Source organism: Rhinatrema bivittatum, chromosome 5 (assembly GCF_901001135.1).
Source record: "Rhinatrema bivittatum chromosome 5, aRhiBiv1.1, whole genome shotgun sequence".
Taxonomy (NCBI): Eukaryota; Metazoa; Chordata; class Amphibia; order Gymnophiona; family Rhinatrematidae; genus Rhinatrema; species Rhinatrema bivittatum.
In genome coordinates, this window is record NC_042619.1 from 6,052,965 (window position 1) to 6,077,281 (window position 24,317).

Here is a 24,317-nt window from a genome sequence, read left to right on the forward strand (position 1 = left end):
CACCTCACTTCATAGGTATCTTTCCCATTCTACTGCAGATTGTATTGGTGACATATTATTAACTCATTTCATGTGTTCCACGTGTCTTTACGGAAGCTGATAGTACTCTCCTGGCCCTCTCAATGACCTCCCAAGTCCACAGAAATCTCTACCAAGAAGATTCACAATTCGAGGGGCAGGAAATCTTGGACTCATGAAGACAATACAACAAATTGGAATATCTCATGCCAGGGAACATTATGGGCTGGAGGAGAACTCCAGCAAGTAATCTCTAGGCCTTCCCTTCTGGTAAGAGTTCCACTGTCAATTTCCCTTCAAGCTGAAGCCTTGGACTTTGAGGAGGGGAATTAAGAGGGTGGTACTGTTACTTTTGCCGGCTCACGGGATGTCCCTGTGAGCCAGCACACTCGCCCTGGGACCCGCTGATGAAGTTCCTCTCTTCGCGGCGGGGACCCAGCCACTTTTATGACTCTGGGCTTCCATGCGCACCTACCTTTAAGAGGTTCCTGTGGTGGGAGCCTCTTCTGCTGTTGCCAGGAGATGATATCATACGGCTGGGTATGTAAACCCAGCCGTGCAACAACTGATGCCTCAGCAACTGGACATCTGCATCCTGTGGAATGAGTTGATGCCTGTGCTCCTGATCCTGCGTTCCTGATCCAAGTCCAGCCTGCATCTCCCCAAGCCCAGTCTGCCTCATCTCCCCAAGCCCAGTCTGCCTCATCTCTCCCAGCCCAGCCTGCCTTGACTTTCCAGTCCCTTGTCTCTGTCCTTCCCAATGTCTTCTATGCCTGCCCTTGGACTGACTATCAGATTTGACCTTAGCCTTGTACTCTGACCATTCTTGCCACCTGATACCATGTTTCTCAGCCTGGACCTTTACCATCCTCAACCTCCGCCTGCCTCTGACCCTAGTGGGACCAATGCTCTTACCAACTCCTAAGAGACTCGTGCCCAAGACCTGCTGGGCCCGGGAAGCCGAGGGCTCAACCCAAGGAGCAAAGAGCTGGTATAGGTGAAGCTGTGAGCAGTCTCCAACCAGCCACAGCAACAAGGGTCCACGAACCTTACACTGACCTATGATCCTTGTACAGACCTTGCCTGCCCTGCCCTCCGCCCAGTGCTGGCCTCGTGATGGCTTTTACTGCTGGGACTCGCCGGCCTAGTTTTGGCTGTTAAGGAGTTTACACGTGTAACTCTCTAACTGAAGTTAGTCCTCCCCGTGCTTAGGAACTCATCTTTCTTTCTCCCCCCCTCCCCTCAGGCGATTGATGGGGACCTGGCAGAGGGGAGGAGGCTGTCCTGGAAAGGAGAGGGAAGAGCTGACCGGTTTGTTCAGCCCGCGGGGAGGAGCAGGGACGGATTTGCAGGAGGAGCCTCCAGCTCTGCAGTTTATGACTCGGCAGGGAAGGGCAGGCGAGCTGAGAGGGGGAGAGCAGAGCAGGCGACAGCGACCCGAGGACAACAGAGGACGTTTTGGTGAATTAGCAATAATGAAGGGAAGAGAGGAAAAATGCATGAACGTTTGAGGTGGGTGTGCAAGAATGCAGGGTGGCTGTGACTGCTTGCATGCACTGAGTCTGCAAGGCATCCGCGAACGGGGCTTAACATGGACTTGTAAGCAAGGACGCTGCGGTCTGACTGGCAGCGCCCGGCGACCAGGGAGAGGCACAGCGGTGCCAGAGAGGTGGGGCACAGGAGGCCTCCAGCTCCCCGAGGGCACGGCTCCTGCTCTGCAGCTTCCAGTGCAGAGGTTTCCCTGTGAAATAAGGGGCGAAGAGACCCAGGGGGGGGGGGGGCCGAAGGGCCTGACTGCACGCGGCTCTGCCCACTTAGCAGGAGAGGGCAAGCGTCCTCGAAAGCACATGGAGCCCCCAGCATTCCCACCCCCATCCACTGTTTTCTCAGGTAAATGTAAGCCAAGGGCACACAGTCACACTTATAACCATTAATGGGGCCGCTCCAGCCGTGACCCAGACAGTGGCAGAAACCTTAGTGCGGCAACCTCTGGAGGGAGATGCTGGGGGCTGCGTGATAAATACTGATTTAAATACTTAAGAACTTGTGCACTTACAGATGATTTCTTCACTGTGGCTAGGTGTCCCACTTACAGATGATGGATTCACTGTGGCTAGGTGTCCCACTTACAGATGATGGCTTCACTGTGGCTAGGCGTCCCACTTACAGATGATGGCTTCACTGTGGCTAGGTGTCCCACTTACAGATGATGGCTTCACTGTGGCTAGGCGTCCCACTTACAGATGATGGATTCACTGTGGCTAGGTGTCCCACTTACAGATGATGGATTCACTGTGGCTAGGTGTCCCACTTACAGATGATGGCTTCACTGTGGCTAGGTGTCCCAGTTACAGATGATGGCTTCACTGTGGCTAGGTGTCCCAGTTACAGATGATGGCTTCACTGTGGCTAGGCGTCCCAGTTACAGATGATGGCTTCACTGTGGCTAGGTGTCCCACTTACAGATGATGGCTTCACTGTGGCTAGGCGTCCCACTTACAGATGATGGCTTCACTGTGGCTAGGCGTCCCACTTACAGATGATGGCTTCACTGTGGCTAGGCGTCCCACTTACAGATGATGGCTTCACTGTGGCTAGGCGTCCCACTTACAGATGATGGCTTCACTGTGGCTAGGCGTCCCAGTTACAGATGATGGCTTCACTGTGGCTAGGCGTCCCAATTACAGATGATGGCTTCACTGTGGCTAGGCGTCCCAGTTACAGATGATGGCTTCACTGTGGCTAGGTGTCCCACTTACAGATGATGGCTTCACTGTGGCTAGGTGTCCTTTACTTCCCGCACGCTAGTTCAGCTCTGTCGCCAGTTTTGCCCACCTGGGAAGTAGAGTGGTGCTCAAGGGTCTTCAGTCCTCTGGCTTGAGAGTCCTTTTGTCCCCAAAGGTAAATCGGGCAAAACTCTCTCTTACTGAACTAAATACCTAGGGATCCTCTGGCAGGTTGTGCACAGAGGCCAAGCCCCTACAAAAAAGGGGAGACCTGATGAGACAGGAGACCTCAGCAGGGAGGGAAACAGTTAGTATAGCTGTGTTTAAAAAAGGATTGGATAAGTTCTTGGAGGAGAAGTCCATTACCTGCTATTAAGTTCACTTAGAGAATAGCCACTGCCATTAGCAATGGTAACATGGAATAGACTTAGTGTTTGGGTACTTGCCAGGTTCTTATGGCCTGGTTTGGCCTCTGTTGGAAACAGGATGCTGGGCTTGATGGACCCTTGGTCTGACCCAGCATGGCAATGTCTTATTTATGTATTTATAACTTTTATATACCTATGTTCCTGTATGGGATACATATCGCACCGGTTTACATGAAACTGAACTGTCGCCGGATGGCGGATACAATGAAACATGTGAAACATTAGAAACATTAGAAATACACTATCATATAATGTTGTAATGATAATAATGATAACATGATAATATAATCACATAAATATTAAAAATAATAACTTTAATAATAAGATGGAAACGAAGGCCTATGCCTGGTGAAATATCGAGACGGGGAAGGGGGGGAGTAACTGATGGGTAACAAGAAAGAACTAACTGTTGTGCTCCGCGGCCGTGGGAAGCCACAGCCGCGGACCCCCTACCTCACCCACGACGGCGACCCGCCGCGGGAATCCCGGGGGAGGACCCCGACGCCAGGCCCTCGCTCCGGCCCGGGCCCCCCATGCTGATCGCCGCAGGAGGAGCCGCCCCTGCTCCTCCCTCATGGCGTCCTGCAGCGTTTCCCCCGCGAAGGAAATCCAAGATGGCCGCCACCATCTTTAGGCGCGAGGCCACGCCCCCTTCCTAGACTTAAAGGGACCTGATCCCTTTAACCAGCTGCACCTGTGCCTAATCAGCCTGAGCAGGGGAAGTATAAAGGGAGGCTTCCTCTGCTCATTCCTCGACTTGGCAACGTCCTCCAAAGCTGTCTAGTCTGCTTGCTTCGGTGAGTTCCTTGCGCTTGGACTCTGGTTCCTGTTTCGTCTTGGTGTTCCTGGTTCCTGACTTCGGATTGGCTTACGGTGATTCTCTGCTTCCTGACTTTGGATTGGCAAGCGGTGATTCTCCGGTACATGACTTCGGACTGGTGAACGTTGACCCTCTGGCACTCCACCTAGGACTCCTTCAAGACCACCGTCTCCAAGGGCCCGCCTAAGTCCCAGCGGTCCGGGTCCCTACGAGCTCCTCCCGGGGGGACCACGGACTTCCAGGGGTGAAGACACAGCTCCTCTTCTTGTCTCTTCATCAGTCTCCGCCTCAGTCTCCAGTGCCGAGGGTCAGCTGGTCCCGCCTCCTCTTCTGCCTCGCCTCCCGACGAGAGAACCTACGGACCCTCCGAAGGGTAAACCATCCTCCCGTCGGTCAAGGGTCCACAAGCTGGAGCGTAACACTAACTTAGCCAGTGGGAGAGTTAAGAGGAAAGAAATCCACAATGTTATGTCTTATGTTCTTAATCCCAGCTCTCCACAGTGGCAGGAGAGCGACGTGGAACTAGGGGTATTTAGTGGGGGACTGGAGGCTCCAGCCACGTAAATATCAGCCTATTTACTAAACCATGTTGAATGTACTGAGCGACGCGTTAGCTCCTGGTAATTCCATACTGCAGTTTAGCAAATACCACGGTGGCTACTTCCTGTGTCGGTGACATCTCGGTGGGGACTGCAGATTCCTGGCCAAGCCCATTAATGCTTAAAGGGGCACGAGAGCCTGACTTTCAAACGCACCTCCAATCATTTCTGCCTCTGAGAAAGGGCCCTCACACCATCACAGGGGGCTCCCTCCTCCCCGGCACCTTCTCCCCCCCCAGTGTACACATCCAGAATCCCAAACATATCCCCCACCTGCGCTGACAGCCTCCCCAGGCTGCATCCCCCGGTAATTGCACATATGTTAAAAATCTCCTGACCTTCAGGGGCTACCTGCATGTACAGTAAACAAGTAACATCTTCATATGTATATTTTTGAAATTAGATGTAAAAATATGCGAGTATAGCAGATGCACGCTTCTGATCCGGATAAATTCCAATTTATCCAGCTAAGTAACTGCAAAGCCCCTATTTATCAAGATAAGTCTTAAAATTGCTATTTATCTGGATAAGTAAGATAGATGGATAAGTCTCAAATCGCGGTACTAATCCAGATAAGTGGCGCTGTCCAGACTTATCCGGCTAACTAGCAGAATTTATGCAAATAAGTGCATATGCATTCACGCTTTTTTATTTCTGCATATGTCGGCATATTGCAGGGCACAATTGCGCATATTTTATGATTCATATATATCATGTGCTTGTAGGTTATAAAATACGGAAGCAGATTTCTGTGTGTCCCTATACACACGTATATGTGGGGCATGCACAGCTGTTTGAAAGTTGTCTTCCCTATGTCCATCCACAGAAAGTCGGGCTTCTGCTAGTGCCAGGGAGAGGCCTCCCACAAATGGGGTTGCTAGGTAATGGAGTAAAGACCGAAACTACTGCACATGTTTAATCCAGGCCATGGTTTGCACCTCGCCTGCTTCACAGGAGAAGAGCCTGGAGAGGAGCAGGTGGCTGGCGGCCAGGTTTCCCCAGTGAAGGCACGCCTATAGTCAAGAGAGCCAAAAAACAGAGAGAGAGAGAGAGGGAGAGAGAGAGGGTGAGAGAGGGAGAGGGAGAGGGAGAGAATGAGAGGGTGAGAGAGAGGGCGGGAGAGGGAGAGAATGAGAGGGCGAGAGGGTGTGAGAGAGAGAGAGAGAGGGTGAGAGAGAGGACGAGAGAGACAGAGGGAGAGAGTGAGAGGGTGACAGAGAGAGGGAGAGGGTGAGAGAGGGAGAGGGTGAGAGAGAGAGGGTGAGAGAGGACGAGAGAGGGAAAGAATGAGAGGGTGAGAGAGAGGACGAGAGAGACAGAGGGAGAGAGTGAGAGGGTGACAGAGGGAGAGAGAGGGAGAGGGTGAGAGAGGGAGAGGGTGAGAGAGGACGAGAGAGGGAGAGGGAGAGAATGTGAGAGGGTGAGAGAGAGGGCGAGAGAGGGAGAGGGAGAGAATGAGAGGGTGAGAGAGAGAGGGTGAGAGAGAGGATGAGAGAGACAGAGGGAGAGAGTGAGAGGGTGAGAGAGAGAGGGAGAGGGAGAGGAAGAGTGAGAGAGAGAGAGAGGGAGAGGGAGAGGAAGAGTGAGAGAGTGGGAGAGGGAGAGAATGAGAGGGTGAGAGAGAGAGAGAGAGGGAGAGGAAGAGTGAGGGAGAGGGAGAGAATGAGAGAGGGCAAGAGAGAGAGAGAGGGAGAGAGAGAGAGAGAATGAGAGGGTGAGAGGGCGACAGAGGCTGCTGAATGGCTGCAGCTGGAGACCCCGAGGTCGTGCGACCTTTCACTTTATTAGTTTTTATGTGCCTGGCTGATGAGAAGCTGGCCTTTGGTTTCGGTTTTTTGCATTCCATAAACATGATATTTGTTCTTGTTGGTTTCGCTGCCAAGAAACTGTACTTTTGATCCCGCTGATGCTATTATAGAAGTGAATCATTTTTGGCCCAGCCAAAATGGTGAGAAAGACAGTGAAATGCTAAGAGAAATTAGAGAAGCTAACCAAATTGGTAGTGCAGTAATAATGGGAGACTTCAATTACCCCAATATAGACTGGGTAAATGTATCATCGGGACACACTAGAGAGATAACGTTCCTGGATGGAATAAATGATAGCTTTATGGAGCAATTGGTTCAGGAACCAACGAGAGAGGGAGCAATTTTAGATCTAATTCTCAGTGGAGCACAGGACTTGGTGAGAGAGGTAACGGTGGTGGGGCCGCTTGGCAATAGTGATCATAATATGATCAAATTTGATTTAATGACTGGAAGAGGAACAGTGTGCAAATCCAAGGCTCTCGTGCTAAACTTTCAAAAGGGAAACTGATAAAATGAGAAAAATTGTTAGAAAAAAACTGAAAGGAGCAGCTATAAAGGTAAAACGTGTGCAAGAGGCGTGGTCATTGTTAAAAAATACCATTCTAGAAGCACAGTCCAGATGTATTCCACACATTAAGAAAGGTGGAAAGCAGGCAAAACGATTACCGGCATGGTTAAAAGGGGAGGTGAAAGAAGCTATTTTAGCCAAAAGATCTTCATTCAAAAATTGGAAGAAGGATCCAACAGAAGAAAATAGGATAAAGCATAAACATTGGCAAGTTAAATGTAAGACATTGATAAGACAGGCTAAGAGAGAATTTGAAAAGAAGTTGGCCGCAGAGGCACAAACTCACAGTAAAAACCTTTTAAAATATATCCGAAGCAGAAAGCCCGTGAGGGAGTCAGTTGGACCGTTAGATGATGGAGGGGTTAAAGGGGCACTTAGAGAAGATAAGGCCATCGAGGAAAGATTAAATGATTTCTTTGCTTCGGTGTTTACTGAAGAGGATGTTGGGGAGGTACCCGTACTGGAGAAGGTTTTCATGGGCAATGATTCAGATGGACTGAATCAAATCACGGTGAACCTAGAAGATGTGGTAGGCCTGATTGACAAAATGAAGAGTAGTAAATGTTGCGATGCGGCCGTGGCTGGAGCCACGAGCTGCCTCTTACCTCCAGCGCTGTTCCGACCAGGCCACAGCCTGACTCCCCGGCGGTCCGGAGGCCGCTTTCTCGCCGATCCTGCGGCCAGCCCAGAGTCACCACTGCCACGGACCTCCGCGGTCTGGCCACCATCTTGCCGGCACGGCAGGAGTTGTGCTGGGTCTCTCCAATGCGGCCTGGAGGCCGCCTTCCTCGTCGGGGCCTGCCTGCGGCCCAGCCTTCTCCTCTCCAAAGCGGCAGGACACCGCCGACATCATCGGGGCCTGCGCACATGCCCAGCTTCCTCTGTTCTGTCTCCTCCCTGCACAGCAGCAGGGACACCGCTGTCCAGGGTTCTGGACTTCCTGTTCCTGCCCTTCCTAGGGGGCAGGCCCATGGCTCTCTTCCCTTCTTGAAGGGACAGAGAGGTTGGTCTTCCTAGCAGCTCCTCCCAGGGAGCTGTGCTCTCAGCCCTATAAGAGGGCCCTGCTTCATTCCAGCTTTATCTTCGCATCAGCTCAGATTCTCCTGAAGACATCTCTTCATCTGATGTCCTGTTCCTGAGTCCGGCTCCCAATGTCTTCTCCAAGTCTGTACGTCCGTGAGTCCAGCTCCCGATGTCTGCTCCAAGTCCAGATGTCCGTAAGTCCTGATCCGAATGTCCATGAGTCCAGCTCCCGATGTCTGTTCTAAGTCCGGACATCTGTGAGTCCAGATCCCGAAGTCCGTTCCAAAGCCAGATGTCCGTGAGTCCAGATCTGGATATCCGTTCCAAGAAGTCCCATGTTCCAAGTCCTGCAGTCCGTTCCAAGTTCGGCAATCTGTTTCAAGATGTTCCTAGATATTCCAGGTTCCACGTTCCTAGTTCCAAGAGGCCAATGAGACCTCGTCCTGTGATGTCCCTTGTCTCCCTTTGATATTGTCCGGGTCCTAATGCTCCAGGTCTGGTGGGACCCATGCCTCCGGAGATTAGGGGTGTGCATTCGGTCCCTATCCGCAACGGATGTGTCAATATTCGTTGTATTCGTGGGGAAGTGAAACGTATCGCGATTCCCCACGGATACAACGAATTTTCGCCGAATTATTTGGCCGCCAATTTAAACAACCCCCCCACCTTCCTGATCCCCCCCAAGACTTACCAAAACTCCCTGGTGGTCCAGCGGGAGGTCCGGGAACCATCCCCTGCACTCTCACACCCTTGGTACCAGTTCAAAATGGCGCCGATAAGAACATAAGAACATAAGAAAATGCCATACTGGGTCAGACCAAGGGTCCATCAAGCCCAGCATCCTGTTTCCAACAGTGGCCAATCCAGGCCATAAGAACCTGGCAAAACCCAAAAACTAAGTCTATTCCATGTAACCATTGCTAATGGCAGTGGCTATTCTCTAAGTGAACTTAATAGCAGGTAATGGACTTCTCCTCCAAGAACTTATCCAATCCTTTTTTAAACCCAGCTATACTAACTGCACTAACCACATCCTCTGGCAACAAATTCCAGAGTTTAATTGTGCGTTGAGTAAAAAAGAACTTTCTCCGATTAGTTTTAAATGTGCCCCATGCTAACTTCATGGAGTGCCCCCTAGTCTTTCTACTATCCGAAAGAGTAAATAACCGATTCACATCTACCCGTTCTAGACCTCTCATGATTTTAAACATCTCTATCATATCCCCCCTCAGTCGTCTCTTCTCCAAGCTGAAAAGTCCTAACCTCTTTAGTCTTTCCTCATAGGGGAGTTGTTCCATTCCCCTTATCATTTTGGTAGCCCTTCTCTGTACCTTCTCCATCGCAATTATATCTTTTTTGAGATGCGGCGACCAGAATTGTACACAGTATTCAAGGTGCTGGTCTCACCATGGAGCTGATACAGAGGCATTATGACATTTTCCGTTTTATTAATCATTCCCTTTCTAATAATTCCCAACATTCTGTTTGCTTTTTTGACTGCCTGCAGCACACTGCACCGACGATTTCAATGTGTATATCCACTATGACACCTAGATCTCTTTCTTGGGTTGTAGCACCTAATATGGAACCCAACATTGTGTAATTATAGCACGGGTTATTTTTCCCTATATGCATCACCTTGCACTTATCCACATAAATTTCATCTGCCATTTGGATGCCCAATTTTCCAGTCTCACAAGGTCTTCCTGCAATTTATCACAATCTGCTTGTGATTTAACTACTCTGAACAATTTTGTGTCATCTGCAAATTTGATTATCTCACTCGTCGTATTTCTTTCCAAATCATTTATAAATATATTGAACAGTAAGGGTCCCAATACAGATCCCTGAGGCACTCCACTGTCCACTCCCTTCCACTGAGAAAATTGCCCATTTAATCCTACTCTCTGTTTCCTGTCTTTTAGCCAGTTTGCAATCCACGAAAGGACATCGCCACCTATCCCATGACTTTTTACTTTTCCTAGAAGCCTCTCATGAGGAACTTTGTCAAACGCCTTCTGAAAATCCAAGTATACTATATCTACCAGTTCACCCTTATCCACATGTTTATTAACTCCTTCAAAAAAGTGAAGCAGATTTGTGAGGCAAGACTTGCCCTGGGTAAAGCCATGCTGACTTTGTACCATTAAACCATGTCTTTCTATATGTTCTGTGATTTTGATGTTTAGAACACTTTCCACTATTTTTCCTGGCACTGAAGTCAGGATAACCGGTCTGTAGTTTCCCGGATCGCCCCTGGAGCCCTTTTTAAATATTGGGGTTACATTTGCTATCCTCCAGTCTTCAGGTACAATGGATGATTTTAATGATAAGTTACACATTTTTACTAATAGGTCTGAAATTTCATTTTTTAGTTCCTTCAGAACTCTGGGGTGTATACCATCCGGTCCAGGTGATTTACTACTCTTCAGTTTGTCAATCAGGCCTACCACATCTTCTAGGTCCACCGTGATTTGATTCAGTCCATCTGAATAGCCTTTGATCTGCTATGTCACAGGGGCTACCGGTGCCATTGGTCAGCCCCTGTCACATGGCCATTGGCACCATCTTGTGCTCCTGCCATGTGACAGGGGCTGACCAATGGCGTCGGTAGCCCCTGTGACATAGTAAGGGCAAGGCTATCGGCGCCATTTTGGTTCCTGGCACCCGTCAGCACGAGTGCAGGAGATAGCTCCCGGACCCCCGCTGGACCCCCAGGGACTTTTGGCCAGCTTGGGGGGGCCTCCTGACCCCCACAAAACTTGCCAAAAGTCCAGCGGGGGTCCAGGAGCGACCTCCTGCACTCGGGCCATATTGCCAGTATTCAAAATGGCGCCGGCACTACCTTTGCCCTAGTAGCGCCGGCACCATTTTGGTACAGAGGGTGTGAGTGCTCCCGGTCCTCCGCTGGACCACCAGGGAGTTTTGGTAAGTCTTGGGGTGGTCAGGAGGGTGGGGGGTTGTAGTAAATTGAATTTTAGCTGGGTAACGAATAGGATTAGACGTATAACCGTATCAGGATGCCATACGCACGTATACAACGTATTTGCCACCCGACGAATACGTATCCCGAATGCAACGTATGGCGTCCCTCTGCACATCCCTACCGGAGATTTCCTGCTTTTATCTGTTCCTAGTTCTGACTCCGAAGGATGCGAGAGATTTCCACTACCCTGTGCTATGAGACTTCCTGAGCTCACCCCAATCTCCTCGTGGTCCGCGTCCAGCCATCCGGCTGTGTAGGGCGTGAAGGGGACAGTATGGTCCATGACCAGCCCCGTGTGCTGTGTAGGGCGCCTGAGGGTCTTGCTCATCCCCACCTGTGTCTTGTTCCTCACCCGAGTCTCCAGTGTGGTCCGTGACCAACCCTATGTGCTGTGTAGGGCACCTGAGGGACTCACCTTCCTTGTCTATGTTCCAAGTTCCAAGTCTTCAGCTCCATATCTCCAAGTTCCAAGTTTTCAGATCTACGTCCCAAGTTCCAAATTTTCAGCTCTACATTCCAAGTTCCAAGTCTTCAACTCTACGTCTCCACGCTCCAGGTCTTCAGCTCTACGTTCCATGTCCCAAGTCTTCAGCTCTACGTTCCAAGTCCCAAGTCTTCAGCTCTATGTTATAAGTCTTCAGCTCCACATTATAAGTCTTCAGCTCCATGTTCCAAGTCCCAAGTCTTCAGCTCTATGTCCCAAGTCTTCAGCTCTACATCCCAAGTCCCAAGTCTTCAGCTCTACATTCCAAGTCTTCAGCTCTACGTTCCAAGTCCTAAGTCTTCAGCTCTATGTTCCAAGTCCCAAGTCTTCACGCTCCAAGTCCCAAGTCTTTGTCTCTACGTATCCACGTTCCAAGTCTCAAGCTCCGCATCGTCCTCCTAGTGAGTTCTAAGTTCCAAGTTCCTAGTCCTAGCCAGAAACCTACATTGTAGTCCTGTGTTCCTCGCTCTGTCCAGCTCTGCTCCTGTGACACCCATTCCCACACACACATCTCACCATGGGTGCGACTCATGTCCTGACCTGAGCCGCCCTGTGGTCCAAGGGTTCCGCTCTCCCAAGAGCCAAGTGTTGCACGCTGAGCCCATACCATCGGCCCCTGAAGGCTGCTCTCGTAACAGTAAATCACTTGGACTGGATGGTATACACCCCAGGTTTCTGAAGGAACTAAATGTTATGGTTAAGCAGTGTTTGGGTGGATTCTTGGGTACTGTGGCAGGTGACCATGCCCACGGGGAGGAGCCCCGTGAGGAGCCACAGTACTGGTCTAGACTCAGGACGCACAAACACAGAGTTAGTTCTTTTATTAAACAGCTTGATGGATACCACCAGAGGTGGCAGTAGTGAGGTAGTCTGGATGTAGCAGTCTCAGGACCCTCGGCAGAGGGGACCCTTCTCACCCCGTTGGTATAGGGGAATTCCGGTGTAGGTTTCCCAGCAAGGCAGTGCTGTGGAGGAGACAGACTGAGAGTTAGATTTCTCACTACATGGTAGATGTAGGTAAGTGATTCCACCAGGTAGAAGTAGATGGTACTGGCACCAAGGCAGGGAGAGCAGGCCCTCGAGGAGCGAGTACCTGATCCCTGTAAGGCACCTGAAATAAAGCAGAGGGCCCCCGAGGAGCGGGTACCCAGGTCAGTCAATACCCCGAAGGGCAGAGAGAGAGCTTCCAGCGGCAGCACGGAAGCGGCAGAGTAGCTTAGACTGGCCGAGACCAATCGTTGCTAACTCAATGAACTAGCAAATGAGTAGAGGCTATATACCCGGATGGCATGACGTCAAGAGGGGAATGCCCCAGAGGTTTGCGCCAATGCTGGAATAAAGACATGGGTGGCACGCACCTTAGAAGGTCCTTGGGAGGAGCATGGCAGGAGGCAGCACCATAGCCATTCCAGGGATGCTGGAGAGGTCGGCTTGTAGACGCGGCGGTAGCCATTTTCCCAAGGTAAGCGGGAGGAGCCGTGAACAAGGTGAGGCAAACGGGGCGAAGCTGTCTATCACCGAAGGACGCAACACTAAAAAATGAAATTTCAGAACTGTTAGTTAAAATTTGTAACCTGTCATTAAAATCATCCATTGTACCTGAAGACTGGAGGATAGCAAATGTAACCCCAATATTTAAAAAGGGCTCCAGGGGCGATCCAGGTAACTATAGACCAATTAGGCCTGATACTTCACATTGATGTGGCTCCAGCACTGCTCTCTAAATCAATTGGTGGGGGTGGAAGGAAATTAGAACCAAAAAGTTACCAATAAGGGCCCTGACCTCAGCGGTCAGAGTAACAGATAAGTATGAGAAAAATAAGAATGAAAGCTTGCTGGGCAGACTGGATGGGCCGTTTGGTCTTCTTCTGCCGTCATTTCTATGTTTCTAAAGAAAGAAGTAAATACTTAGATAAAGTACTTAATGTAGTATTCATAGAAGGCAAGGTTCTGATTTTCAGGTCTCGATAGGTTTTGGAGAATCCTTGGATTGTATAACTGATTTTCTTTTCCTTACCATCAGAATGAGAAAAGAGAAGGCTGGAGGTAAGGCTGTTGTTTAGGTGAACTGCTGCAGTGAAGCACCACGATGCTACCGCGTCTGCAGGTGAGGCAGCTGCTGCAGTGAAGCACCACGATGCTACCGCGTCTGCAGGTGAGGCAGCTGCTGCAGTGAAGCACCACGACGCTACCGCTTCTGCAGGTGAGGCAGCTGCTGCAGTGAAGCACCACGACGCTGCCACGTCTGCAGGTGAGGCAGCTGCTGCAGTGAAGCACCACGACGCTGCCGCTTCTGCAGGTGAGGCAGCTGCTGCAGTGAAGCACCACGACGCTACCGCTTCTGCAGGTGAGGCAGCTGCTGCAGTGAAGCACCACGACACTGCCACGTCTGCAGGTGAGGCAGCTGCTGCAGTGAAGCACCACGACGCTACCGCTTCTGCAGGTGAGGCAGCTGCTGCAGTGAAGCACCACGACGCTGCCACATCTGCAGGTGAGGCAGCTGCTGCAGTGAAGCACCACGACGCTGCCGCGTCTGCAGGTGAGGCAGCTGCTGCAGTGAAGCACCACGACGCTACCGCTTCTGCAGGTGAGGCAGCTGCTGCAGTGAAGCACCACGACACTGCCACGTCTGCAGGTGAGGCAGCTGCTGCAGTGAAGCACCACGACGCTACCGCTCTGCAGGTGAGGCAGCTGCTGCAGTGAAGCACCACGACGCTACCGCGTCTGCAGGTGAGGCAGCTGCTGCAGTGAAGCACCACGACGCTGCCACGTCTGCAGGTGAGGCAGCTGCTGCAGTGAAGCACCACGACGCTACCGCTTCTGCAGGTGAGGCAGCTGCTGCAGTGAAGCACCATGACGCTGCCACGTCTGCAGGTGAGGCAGCTGCTGCAGTGAAGCACCACGACGCTGCCACGTCTGCAGGTGAGGCAGCTGCTGCAGTGAAGCACCACGACGCTACCGCGTCTGCAGGTGAGGCAGCTGCTGCAGTGAAGCACCACGACGCTGCCACGTCTGCAGGTGAGGCAGCTGCTGCAGTGAAGCACCACGACGCTGCCACGTCTGCAGGTGAGGCAGCTGCTGCAGTGAAGCACCACGACGCTGCCACGTCTGCAGGTGAGGCAGCTGCTGCAGTGAAGCACCACGACACTACCGCTTCTGCAGGTGAGGCAGCTGCTGCAGTGAAGCACCACGACGCTGCCACGTCTGCAGGTGAGGCAGCTGCTGCAGTGAAGCACCACGACGCTGCCACGTCTGCAGGTGAGGCAGCTGCTGCAGTGAAGCACCACGACGCTGCCACGTCTGCAGGTGAGGCAGCTGCTGCAGTGAAGCACCACGACGCTACCGCTTCTGCAGGTGAGGCAGCTGCTGCAGTGAAGCACCACGACGCTGCCGCGTCTGCAGGTGAGGCAGCTGCTGCAGTGAAGCACCACGACGCTACCACGTCTGCAGGTGAGGCAGCTGCTGCAGTGAAGCACCACGACGCTACCGCTTCTGCAGGTGAGGCAGCTGCTGCAGTGAAGCACCACGACGCTGCCGCGTCTGCAGGTGAGGCAGCTGCTGCAGTGAAGCACCACGACGCTGCCACGTCTGCAGGTGAGGCAGCTGCTGCAGTGAAGCACCACGACGCTGCAAATTCTGCAGGTGAGGCAGCTGCTGCAGTGAAGCACCACGACGCTGCCGCGTCTGCAGGTGAGGCAGCTGCTGCAGTGAAGCACCACGACGCTGCCACGTCTGCAGGTGAGGCAGCTGCTGCAGTGAAGCAGGATGAGAAAATTGTTCTTCTCATTGGCTTGCTGTAGAAAAAGCGCCAATAGCAAGCCAGCCCAGGCTGCTGCAGCGACGCTCACCTGCCCTCCTTTCCCCCATGTACTGTTGTGATTGGTTTCTTTTAAAGGGCCAGCGCCGCGCTGAGCAGATGCTGACCTGCCTGTCCATGTGCTCACCTCCCCTTCCCCTGTGTGCTGACGTCCTCATTAAAAGGCTGTACCTGGCGACACAGGTTTCACTGCATCATCAGAGGCAACCTCTGGGCCTTTGATGGTGACCTGGGTCCTCAGCAGAGAGAAAAAGCTTTGCGAGCCACACCTAATGTAACTTTACAAACTTTTACTGGGCTGGACAGAAGACAAGGATGGACCAGATTTGCTCTGCAGGCTGGTATTTGGGAATTTATATGCTCATCTACACAAAGTGGAAGAATCTCAACTGGGCAGACTAAATAGGCCATTTTGGTTTTTATCTATGCAAATCCCCAGCACCTATGGGAGAGGCCACGTAAATAATTCCACCTCTCAGGATGTGTAGCACACTCGCACAATAAAGGTTCTCCTAGTTATGGAGAGGAGAGGCTGGAGCAGAAAGTGAAAAATAATATATATATATATATATAAACTAAAACAAACATAATCACAAAGCACATGCACATTTACATAACACATTTGGATCCTTACACTTTACAGAAAACAGAAGCACGTGGCATTAGAGTCAAAGAAGAACCTATCAGCATTCAAAATTTAGCAAATTTGTAAATTATAACAGAGAACCACTAACCCCAGTCTAAATCTCAGTTCAGTTCACTTTTTAGAAGATTAAAAATTATTGTGGTTTCAAAATTGCCTTCTAAATTCTGGCCAGAATATTTGCATAAATTCTCAGATAATCTCTTTATGATGGCCGAATGCTTTAGATGAACTTCTCTGCAGTGCAGATGGTTGATGAAGCAGATCCTGATGCTTGGGAAGATTTGTTTCCAGCTCTGCATGGAGACCCAGGATTAACTTTCTTCATGGGGGTGAATGTCCAGACAAAAGAGTAATAATATTCCTTCTTTGTTCTGTATCAGATCCTGACAAATATTCTAAAACTTCCCTGCACTAAATTAGTCTAAACAAAACAAAACGTATTTAAAACATCATTTTAATTCTCTTGCTAAAAAAAACCCAAAAAAACCCCCCAACAACAACAACAAAGCCTATGGGGCAGATTTTAAAAGGTACGCACACGGCGCACATTTCTGCGCGCTATCTGGCGCGCACAAATGTGCGCCCGATTTTATAATATACGCGTGCAGCCACGTGCATGTTCTAAAATCAGGGGTCGGAGCGCGCAAGGGGGTGCACAGTACTGCACCTTGTGTGCGCCGAGCCCTCGCGGAGACCAGCTGGCTTTCTCCATTCCCTCCTGCACCTTCCCCTCCCTTCCCCTACCTGACCCAGCCCCCAGCCCGAAACCCCCCCCCCGTACCTTTATCTCACAAGTTACACCTGCCAGAGGCGGGCGTAACTTGCGTGCACCGGCCGACTGCCAGCACACGATCCCCCGGCCCAGTGGCCATGGAGATGTCTCTGGCCACGCCCCCGGACCACCCTGCTCCGCCCCCAGACCGCCCATTTTTTCAAGCCCCCGGGACTTACACGCGTCCCGGGGCTTTATGAGCGCCGCCGGGCCTTTTCAAAATAGGCCCGGCGTGCGTAACCCTTTGAAAGTCTGCCCCTATGTTTGTTCCTGCTCCCAAAATAGGAAAGTAAGAGAAAGAAACAATGCTATTTTTTTATTTCAGCCTGCAGCTAACCTGCAGGTAAACCTCTCACCTCATGGCTATATTCCTGTATTTCTCCTTCTGTCTTTCTATCTTTAAACGTTTCCCCCATGATGCGTCGGCTGCGACACGCCCCCCCGACATGCCCCCCCCCGATGACGCGCTGCCGCGACACGCCCCTGACACGCATCCCGGGGCTTGTGCGCCCTGCCAAGCCTATGCAACATAGGCTCGGCAGGGCGCGCAGGGGGTGGAAGGGGCAGCTTTTCGGGGGTTACGCGCGTATCTTACATGCGTACCCCTTTGAAAATCTGCCCCAGTATTTCATGGAAAGTAATGTCCACTTGGTTTCAGTGTAGTCTAGTAAATTATATAGTACTGGCTTTCAGCCAAAGGACTCCCTCTGGGAAATCAAGAGAGTTTGTCCAAGGGACATCACAAGAAGGTGTTAATGACCTTTCGTTTGACTTTCAAAGAACATTTGGCATATACTTTCCTCTGTAACTAACAGGCAGGGAAAAGAACAACGTAATGAGCCACTAGCTTACATCTATTTAGATTTTGAGCTGATACCTTTTCCTTACTACTACATTCAGGAGCTATATTTCCCTGGCCTCAGAAGGCTTACAATCAAGGGTTGTACCTCGTCAAAGGAGAGTGAAGTGACTACCCCAAGGTAACAAGGAGTATTACTACCCCAAACCAAATAAGCCTGATACTTCACTTTCAATGCATTTCCAGCATAGCTCTCTGCTTCAACGGCAGGGGAGAAGAAAAACTGATACTTCACGCATATCCAGCATAGCTCTCTGCTTCAACGGCAGGGGAGAAGAAAAACTGATACTTCACGCATATCCAGCATAGCTCCCTGCTTCAACGGCAGGGGAGAAGAAAACTGATACTTCACGCATATCCAGCATAGCTCCCTGCTTCAACGGCAGGGGAGAAGAAAAACTGATACTTCACGCATATCCAGCATAGCTCCCTGCTTCAACGGCAGGGGAGAAGAAAAACTGATACTTCACGCATATCCAGCATAGCTCCCTGCTTCAACGGCAGTGGAGAAGAAAAAACTAGATACTTCACGCATATCCAGCATAGCTCTCTGCTTCAACGGCAGGGGAGAAGAAAAACTGATACTTCACGCATATCCAGCATAGCTCTCTGCTTCACGGCAGGGAGAAGAAAAACTGATACTTCAGCCATATCCAGCATAGCTTCCTGCGTTCAACGGCAGGGGAGAAGAAAAACTGATACGTCACGCTATCCAGCATAGCTGCCCTGCTTCAACGGCAGGGGAGAAGAAAAACTGATACTTCACCATATCAGCATAGCTCCCTGCTTCAACGGCAGGGGAGAAGAAAAACTTGATACTTCACGCATATCCAGCATAGCTCCCTGCTTCAACGGCAGGGGAGAAGAAAAACAACCATAAGGGCTGATAACATATCTGGGTAAAACAAATAAGCATGGGTGTAGCTTGCTTATTGTGGCGGTTACTTCCCCTACTACCCCTACTAATCAAGCTAGATATTTTCACTTGGATGCAGCTCCATCACCGCTCTCTACATTAATGGTGGGGGTGGAAGGGAAATAGAACCAAAGAGCTAAGAGAAACAGATAAGTATGAGAAAAAATGTGTGAAGCTTGCTGGGCAGACTGGATGGGCCGTTTGGTCTTCTTCTGCCGTCATTTCTATGTTTCTATGATACAAACCGTGGCTTTTGTGCCTAATCTGCCACTCATTGCCTTTGTTACTATCTTTCTCCTAGGCACTCCTCATAATGCTCAGAGCAGGGAACAGAGGCAAAATCACCATTTTCTCTCCTGCATTGACCCATTGTGGTGCCTGGATGGAGATAATTTGTTTCTGGTTCAGTGACATTTCTTTTTTTCTTAAAGGACTATCTGACAATGAAAAGGGGGTCTGTGTCAGCCACCTGTGCTTCCCTCTACATCTTAGCTCTGCTGGAAATCGCTCAGGTAAGGCCATTATTTATTGTACTGTAACATTCTAGTAGTCATTTTGGTCTGGAAGAAAGCCAGAATCTTAGTAAGAGGTAAAACATTTATAAGGGGACATTTTTAAACTGCCAATCCAGTGGGAGTACTGAGAGGTGAGCATCACCTTGCTGGTGGCTGAAAGGAATCAGTAAGTTTTTGCTTGGGACATTGTCTTTTTTAAAAGTATTGGGGCAAAGTTAACTATTTGGGAATATTATTTAGTGTGTTTGTGCTTTTAATAGTCAGTAAGGCAGCTAGTAAGCAGAAGTTAGACTGTACATTAAAAACAAAACAAACAAACAAAAAAACAAAAGGAAAGAAAAAAGTAGCCAGAAGCTAGAAATAAGCTAGGAGCAGTGTGTACCTAAGTAAAAAGGTTGAAAAGTTCAGTTCAGTTACTCACCTTGGAAAGGTGTTGAGGTAGTGTGATTTGGTTTGATTAGGTACCAACATTTGTTAATCAAGAGAGCAGTGAGTCACTCAGGCTGACTAACTGAAGTTAGACTGTTTGGATTTCCCAACCCGCTCATCCTTTAATTTATAGGCAGGTGCCACTTTAAAAAATCCAGACTCAGCGTGCGCAAGGGGGTGCACACTTGTGCACCTTGCATGCGCCGAGCCCAAGGGGAGCCCCAATGGCTTTCCCCGTTCCCTTGGAGAGAACTTTTTTTTTGCTCCTCCACCTTTCCCTCCCTTCCCCTATTTAATCCACCCCCCAGCCCTACCTAAATCCCCCTCTACGTTATTCCACGGAGTTATGCTTGCCTACCCCGGACCGCCCTGCACCGGCCCCGCCCCTGGACCGCCCCTTTTTCAAAGCCCCGGGACATATGCAAAATAGGTTCGGCGCACACAGGGGGATTTTTAAAGGGTTACACGTGAACAAATTTGAGATGAAGGCAGCAGTCCAGCAGCAAGAGGGGGGCTTCCCAGTCTTTTGCATCGAGTGTCACATGTATGATTTTTTACCCACCGGTGAGAAGTTGTACATGTGCATGCGATGCAAAGAGCTCCTGGCTCTCAGAGAACAAGTCCGATCTCTGGAGGCTAGAGTGGCAGACCTGGAGGAGCTGAGGCAGACAGAGAGGTATATAGATGAGACCTTCAGGGACATAGTAGTCCAGTCCCAACTTCAGACTGGCAGCCCTGGTGCTGCCTTGGAGGAAGAAGGTCTCATAATGGGAGAGCACCAACCAGGTGTAGCAGGAAAGGATCCTGTAGCAAGGACCTGCTCTCCAGGTGATGCATTGTCCTCTCACACTGAGGATATCTCCCCAAGGCCTACTGCCCAGGAGGGGAAGGGTTAGGTCAGCCGTTATAGTTGGTGATTCGATTATTAGGAATGTAGATAGCTGGGTGGCGGGTGGGCGTGAGGATCGCCTGGTAACCTGCCTACCTGGTGCGAAGGTGGCGGACCTCATGCGTCACCTAGATAAGATTTTAGACAGTGCTGGGGAGGAGCCGGCTGTCGTGGTACATGTGGGCACCAACGACATAGGAAAATGTGGGAGGGAGGTTCTGGAAGCCAAATTTAGGCTCTTAGGTAGAAAGCTTAAATCCAGAACCTCCAGGGTAGCATTCTCTGAAATGCTCCCTGTTCCACGCGCAGGTCACCAGAGGCAGGCAGAGCTCCAGAGTCTCAATGCGTGGATGAGACAATGGTTCAAGGAAGAGGGATTCAGTTTTGTTATGAACTGGGGAACCTTTTGGGGAAGGGGGGAGTCTCTTCCGAAGGGATGGGCTCCACCTTAACCAGGGTGGAACCAGACTGCTGGTGCTAACCTTTAAAAAGGAGATAGAGCAGCTTTTAAACTAGAACAAAGGGGAAAGCCAACAGTCGCTCAGCAGCACATGGTTCGGAGAGAGATATCTTCAAAGGATAGTAATGATGCAATATAATTAGGGCATCCCGACAGTGAGGTTCCAATAGTAAGAAAAGTAGTCCTAGTGCCTGTAAATAAAAAGTCAGCTGAGCTAAAAAATTCCAACTTATCCCTATCAATTAAAAAGCAGAATGAAAATACAAACAAAAAACAAACTTTGAAATGTTTGTATGCTAATGCCAGAAGTCTAAGAAATAAGATGGGAGAATTAGAATGTATAGCAGTAAATGATGACATAGACTTAATTGGCATCTCAGAGACATGGTGGAAAGAGGATAACCAATGGGACAGTGCTATACCGGGGTACAAATTATATCGCAATGACAGAGAGGAGCACCCAGGAGGTGGTGTGGCACTTTATGTCCGAGATGGCATAGAGCAAAAGGATAAACATCCTGCATGAGACTTGTCAGCCATGGGTTTCAAGCAGATAATCAACAAACCCACCCACAAAGCTGGTCACACCTTTGACCTCATCTTTGTGAACTCTGGCATGTCACACTCCTCACTCCCGTTATGCAAGCAGGTCCCCTGGTCAGACCACACATTAATTTCTACCTCCATCACGCTGGCTCATAAGAGTAACATCCAACCACCTCAACAACCATTTCTCTACAGGAAATCTTGCTCCTCCGACATCCTCAGTGAACATCTGGCCTTAGAACTCCCACACATTGACATCTCCACACCCAACTCAGCCATCCACTCCTGGTCTAAAATAACAGAGGTGTTAGCAAACAAACTATGTCCACTTTCAACAAAAAAACTCAACCACAACTCGTCAAAAAGACAACCATGGTTCACTAATGAACTCCGAAAACTCAAACAGAGTTTATGACAGAAAGAAAGTAAATGGCGTAAAGCACCATCCCCCAATACCATCACTGCCTACAAACTCACCCTTCAATCCTACAAGAGCTCCACCTTAAAAGCAAAAAGGGACTTCTATGGTCATAAGATCCATGATCTCATCTTTGACTCTTCATACATTTCCAATTTAACACAAATCAACGCTCCAGACATCCCACTTAACCATGCTCAATCCAAAGCAGAGGAGTTGGCCCTCTTCTTCCTTAATAAAGTCAATAACCTCCTAACACAGCTTACTCCCAAAGTCATATCACCCTCCAGCTCATATCGCAACCCCAACAATGACATATCTCTCCAATCCTTTGAAACCATTACATCCACAGAAATACAAGCAGTTCTGAAGAAAATGAAACCATCTTCACACCCTTTTGACCAAATCCCGACTAAACTGCTACTACTAATCCCCGACACCATTGCCAAAACACTGGCAGACATCATTAACTGTTCTTTATCCCAGGGAATCTGTCCAGATGATCTCAAACTGGCATCCATCAAACCTTTCCCAAAGAAACCAAACTTGGATCCTTTAGATCCCAACAGCTTCCATCCGATATCCAACCTACCATTTATAGCCAAGGTCATGGAAAAATTAGTTAATACTTAACTATCAGAATACATTGAAGACCATAACATCTTGTTCCCCACTCATTATGGATTCCGAAAAGCATTAAGTACAGAATCCCTACTCATTTCCCTGACAGACTACCTCATCATGGGCCTTGATAAAGGTCATGCCTTCTTACTGATTCTCCTCGACCTCTCGTCAGCATTTGACACTGTCAACCATTCCATCCTCCTCAAACAGCTTGCGTACATCGGCATAACAGGAACTGCATTGGCCTGGTTCAAAACATTCCTTAGGAATAGAGGCTTCAAGGTTAAAATCCACAATAAAGAATCCCTTCGCTATCCTTCCTCCATAGGAGTTCCCCCTATCCCCCACGCTCTTTAATATTTACCTTCTACCACTATGCCAGTTGCTAACCAAATGGAACCTCAAACACTTCTTATATGCAGACGATGTCCAGATCGTGATCCCCATTAAAGAATCCATCACAAAAACACTTGAACTCTGGGAAAACTACCTTTAAGAAATCAACGGCCTCCTCACCAGCCTAAACTTAATAGTAAATTCATCAAAAAGTGAACTCCTTCTCATATCACCAGAAAACAGTAACATCACGAAGAATCCACCAGCCAACCTTCACATCACCAAAGCAAGAGACTTAGGAGTTATTATTGACAATCGTCTAAACCTAAAATCATTTATTAACCAAACAACGAAAGACTGTTTTCATAAACTATATGTCCTGAAAAGAATAAGACCACTCTTTCACTTTCATGATTACAGAACGGTTCTGCAAGCAATAATCTTCTCTAAGATAGATTACTGCAATTCTATCTTATTAGGTCTCCCCCTCATCTCACACCAAACCTCTCCAGGTGGTCTAAAACACGGCTGCTAGAATATTGACAAACACGAGGAGAAAAGACCACATTTCTCCCATTCTCAAAGACCTACACTGGCTGCCAATTCACTACAGAATCATTCATAAGTCAATCACCATTATATACAAAGCCATACATCAACATGCTCCACTCCACCTACAAATCCCATTCAGAAAACATACCTCCATTAGACCCATCAGAGAAGCCTACAGAGATTCACTACATGTTCCACACACCAAAACCTCTCAACATATAACACTCAGAGACTGGGCCCTCTCTACCGCTGGACCATCGCTATGGAACTCCATTCCACCGGATCTTCGACAGGAACCGTGCCTTCTAGCATGTACCGATGATACAGAAAGAGGCTTAAGACATGGTTGTTTAAGCAAGCCTTTCCAGACCCCACCTGACCATTAATTCACCAACAACTACAGTCAGACAGTCTCTGAACATTGCAAACAACTGTTTGTTGAGTTAAATTCCTCTGGCCTTTCCTTCTCCTTCCAGTTTTGAACACCCCTGTTTTATTGTAACTTCAGAGTTTTCCTTTCACTTGTTACTGTTTGAGTTTATTTGCATTTTCACCCCCTGTTAAATGTAAACCAGCATGATGTGATCTTATCTCGAATGCCGGTATAGAAAAACACGAAATAAATAAATAAATGCACAATTTAATTTTTATGTGTAGAAATCCCTTCTGTGTCGGAGAAGACTATAGTGATGGGAGTATACTACTGTGCACCTGGTCAAGATGGTGAGACTTACAGTGAAATGCTAAGAGAAATTATGGAAGCTAACCAAATTGGTAGTGCGGTAGTAATGGGAGACTTCAATTACCCCAATATTGACTGGGTAAATGTATCATCGGTACATGCTAGAGATATAAAGTTCCTGGATGGAATAAATGACATTTTTATGGAGCATTTGGTTCAGGAACCGACAAGAAAGGGAGCAATTTTAGATCTTGTAAATATCTAAAACGATCTACGGACCCCAGCTGATATTGTCGACAGAGGGTAGGGAACGTTGCCAACCCCCCAGGAGACCATAGTTGCGCCCATTGAAGTATACCCTTATCTATCCAGGATTTGAACGCTCTCGGATTGCCA

At 49.2% G+C, this 24,317-nt stretch overlaps 1 protein-coding gene across 1 annotated transcript in view; it reads left to right on the plus strand.

Moving 5' to 3' along the window:
* Positions 1-1,405: 1,405 nt before the first annotated feature.
* Positions 1,406-24,317, plus strand: part of LOC115091753 (ecto-ADP-ribosyltransferase 5-like) — a 50,676-nt gene continuing 27,764 nt past the window's right edge. The window contains exons 1-2 of the mRNA XM_029601930.1: positions 1,406-1,530; positions 18,902-18,982. Coding sequence (XP_029457790.1) covers positions 18,914-18,982 — 69 coding nt within the window. The 5' untranslated portion in view covers positions 1,406-1,530; positions 18,902-18,913. The remainder of the gene's footprint in view (positions 1,531-18,901; positions 18,983-24,317) is intronic.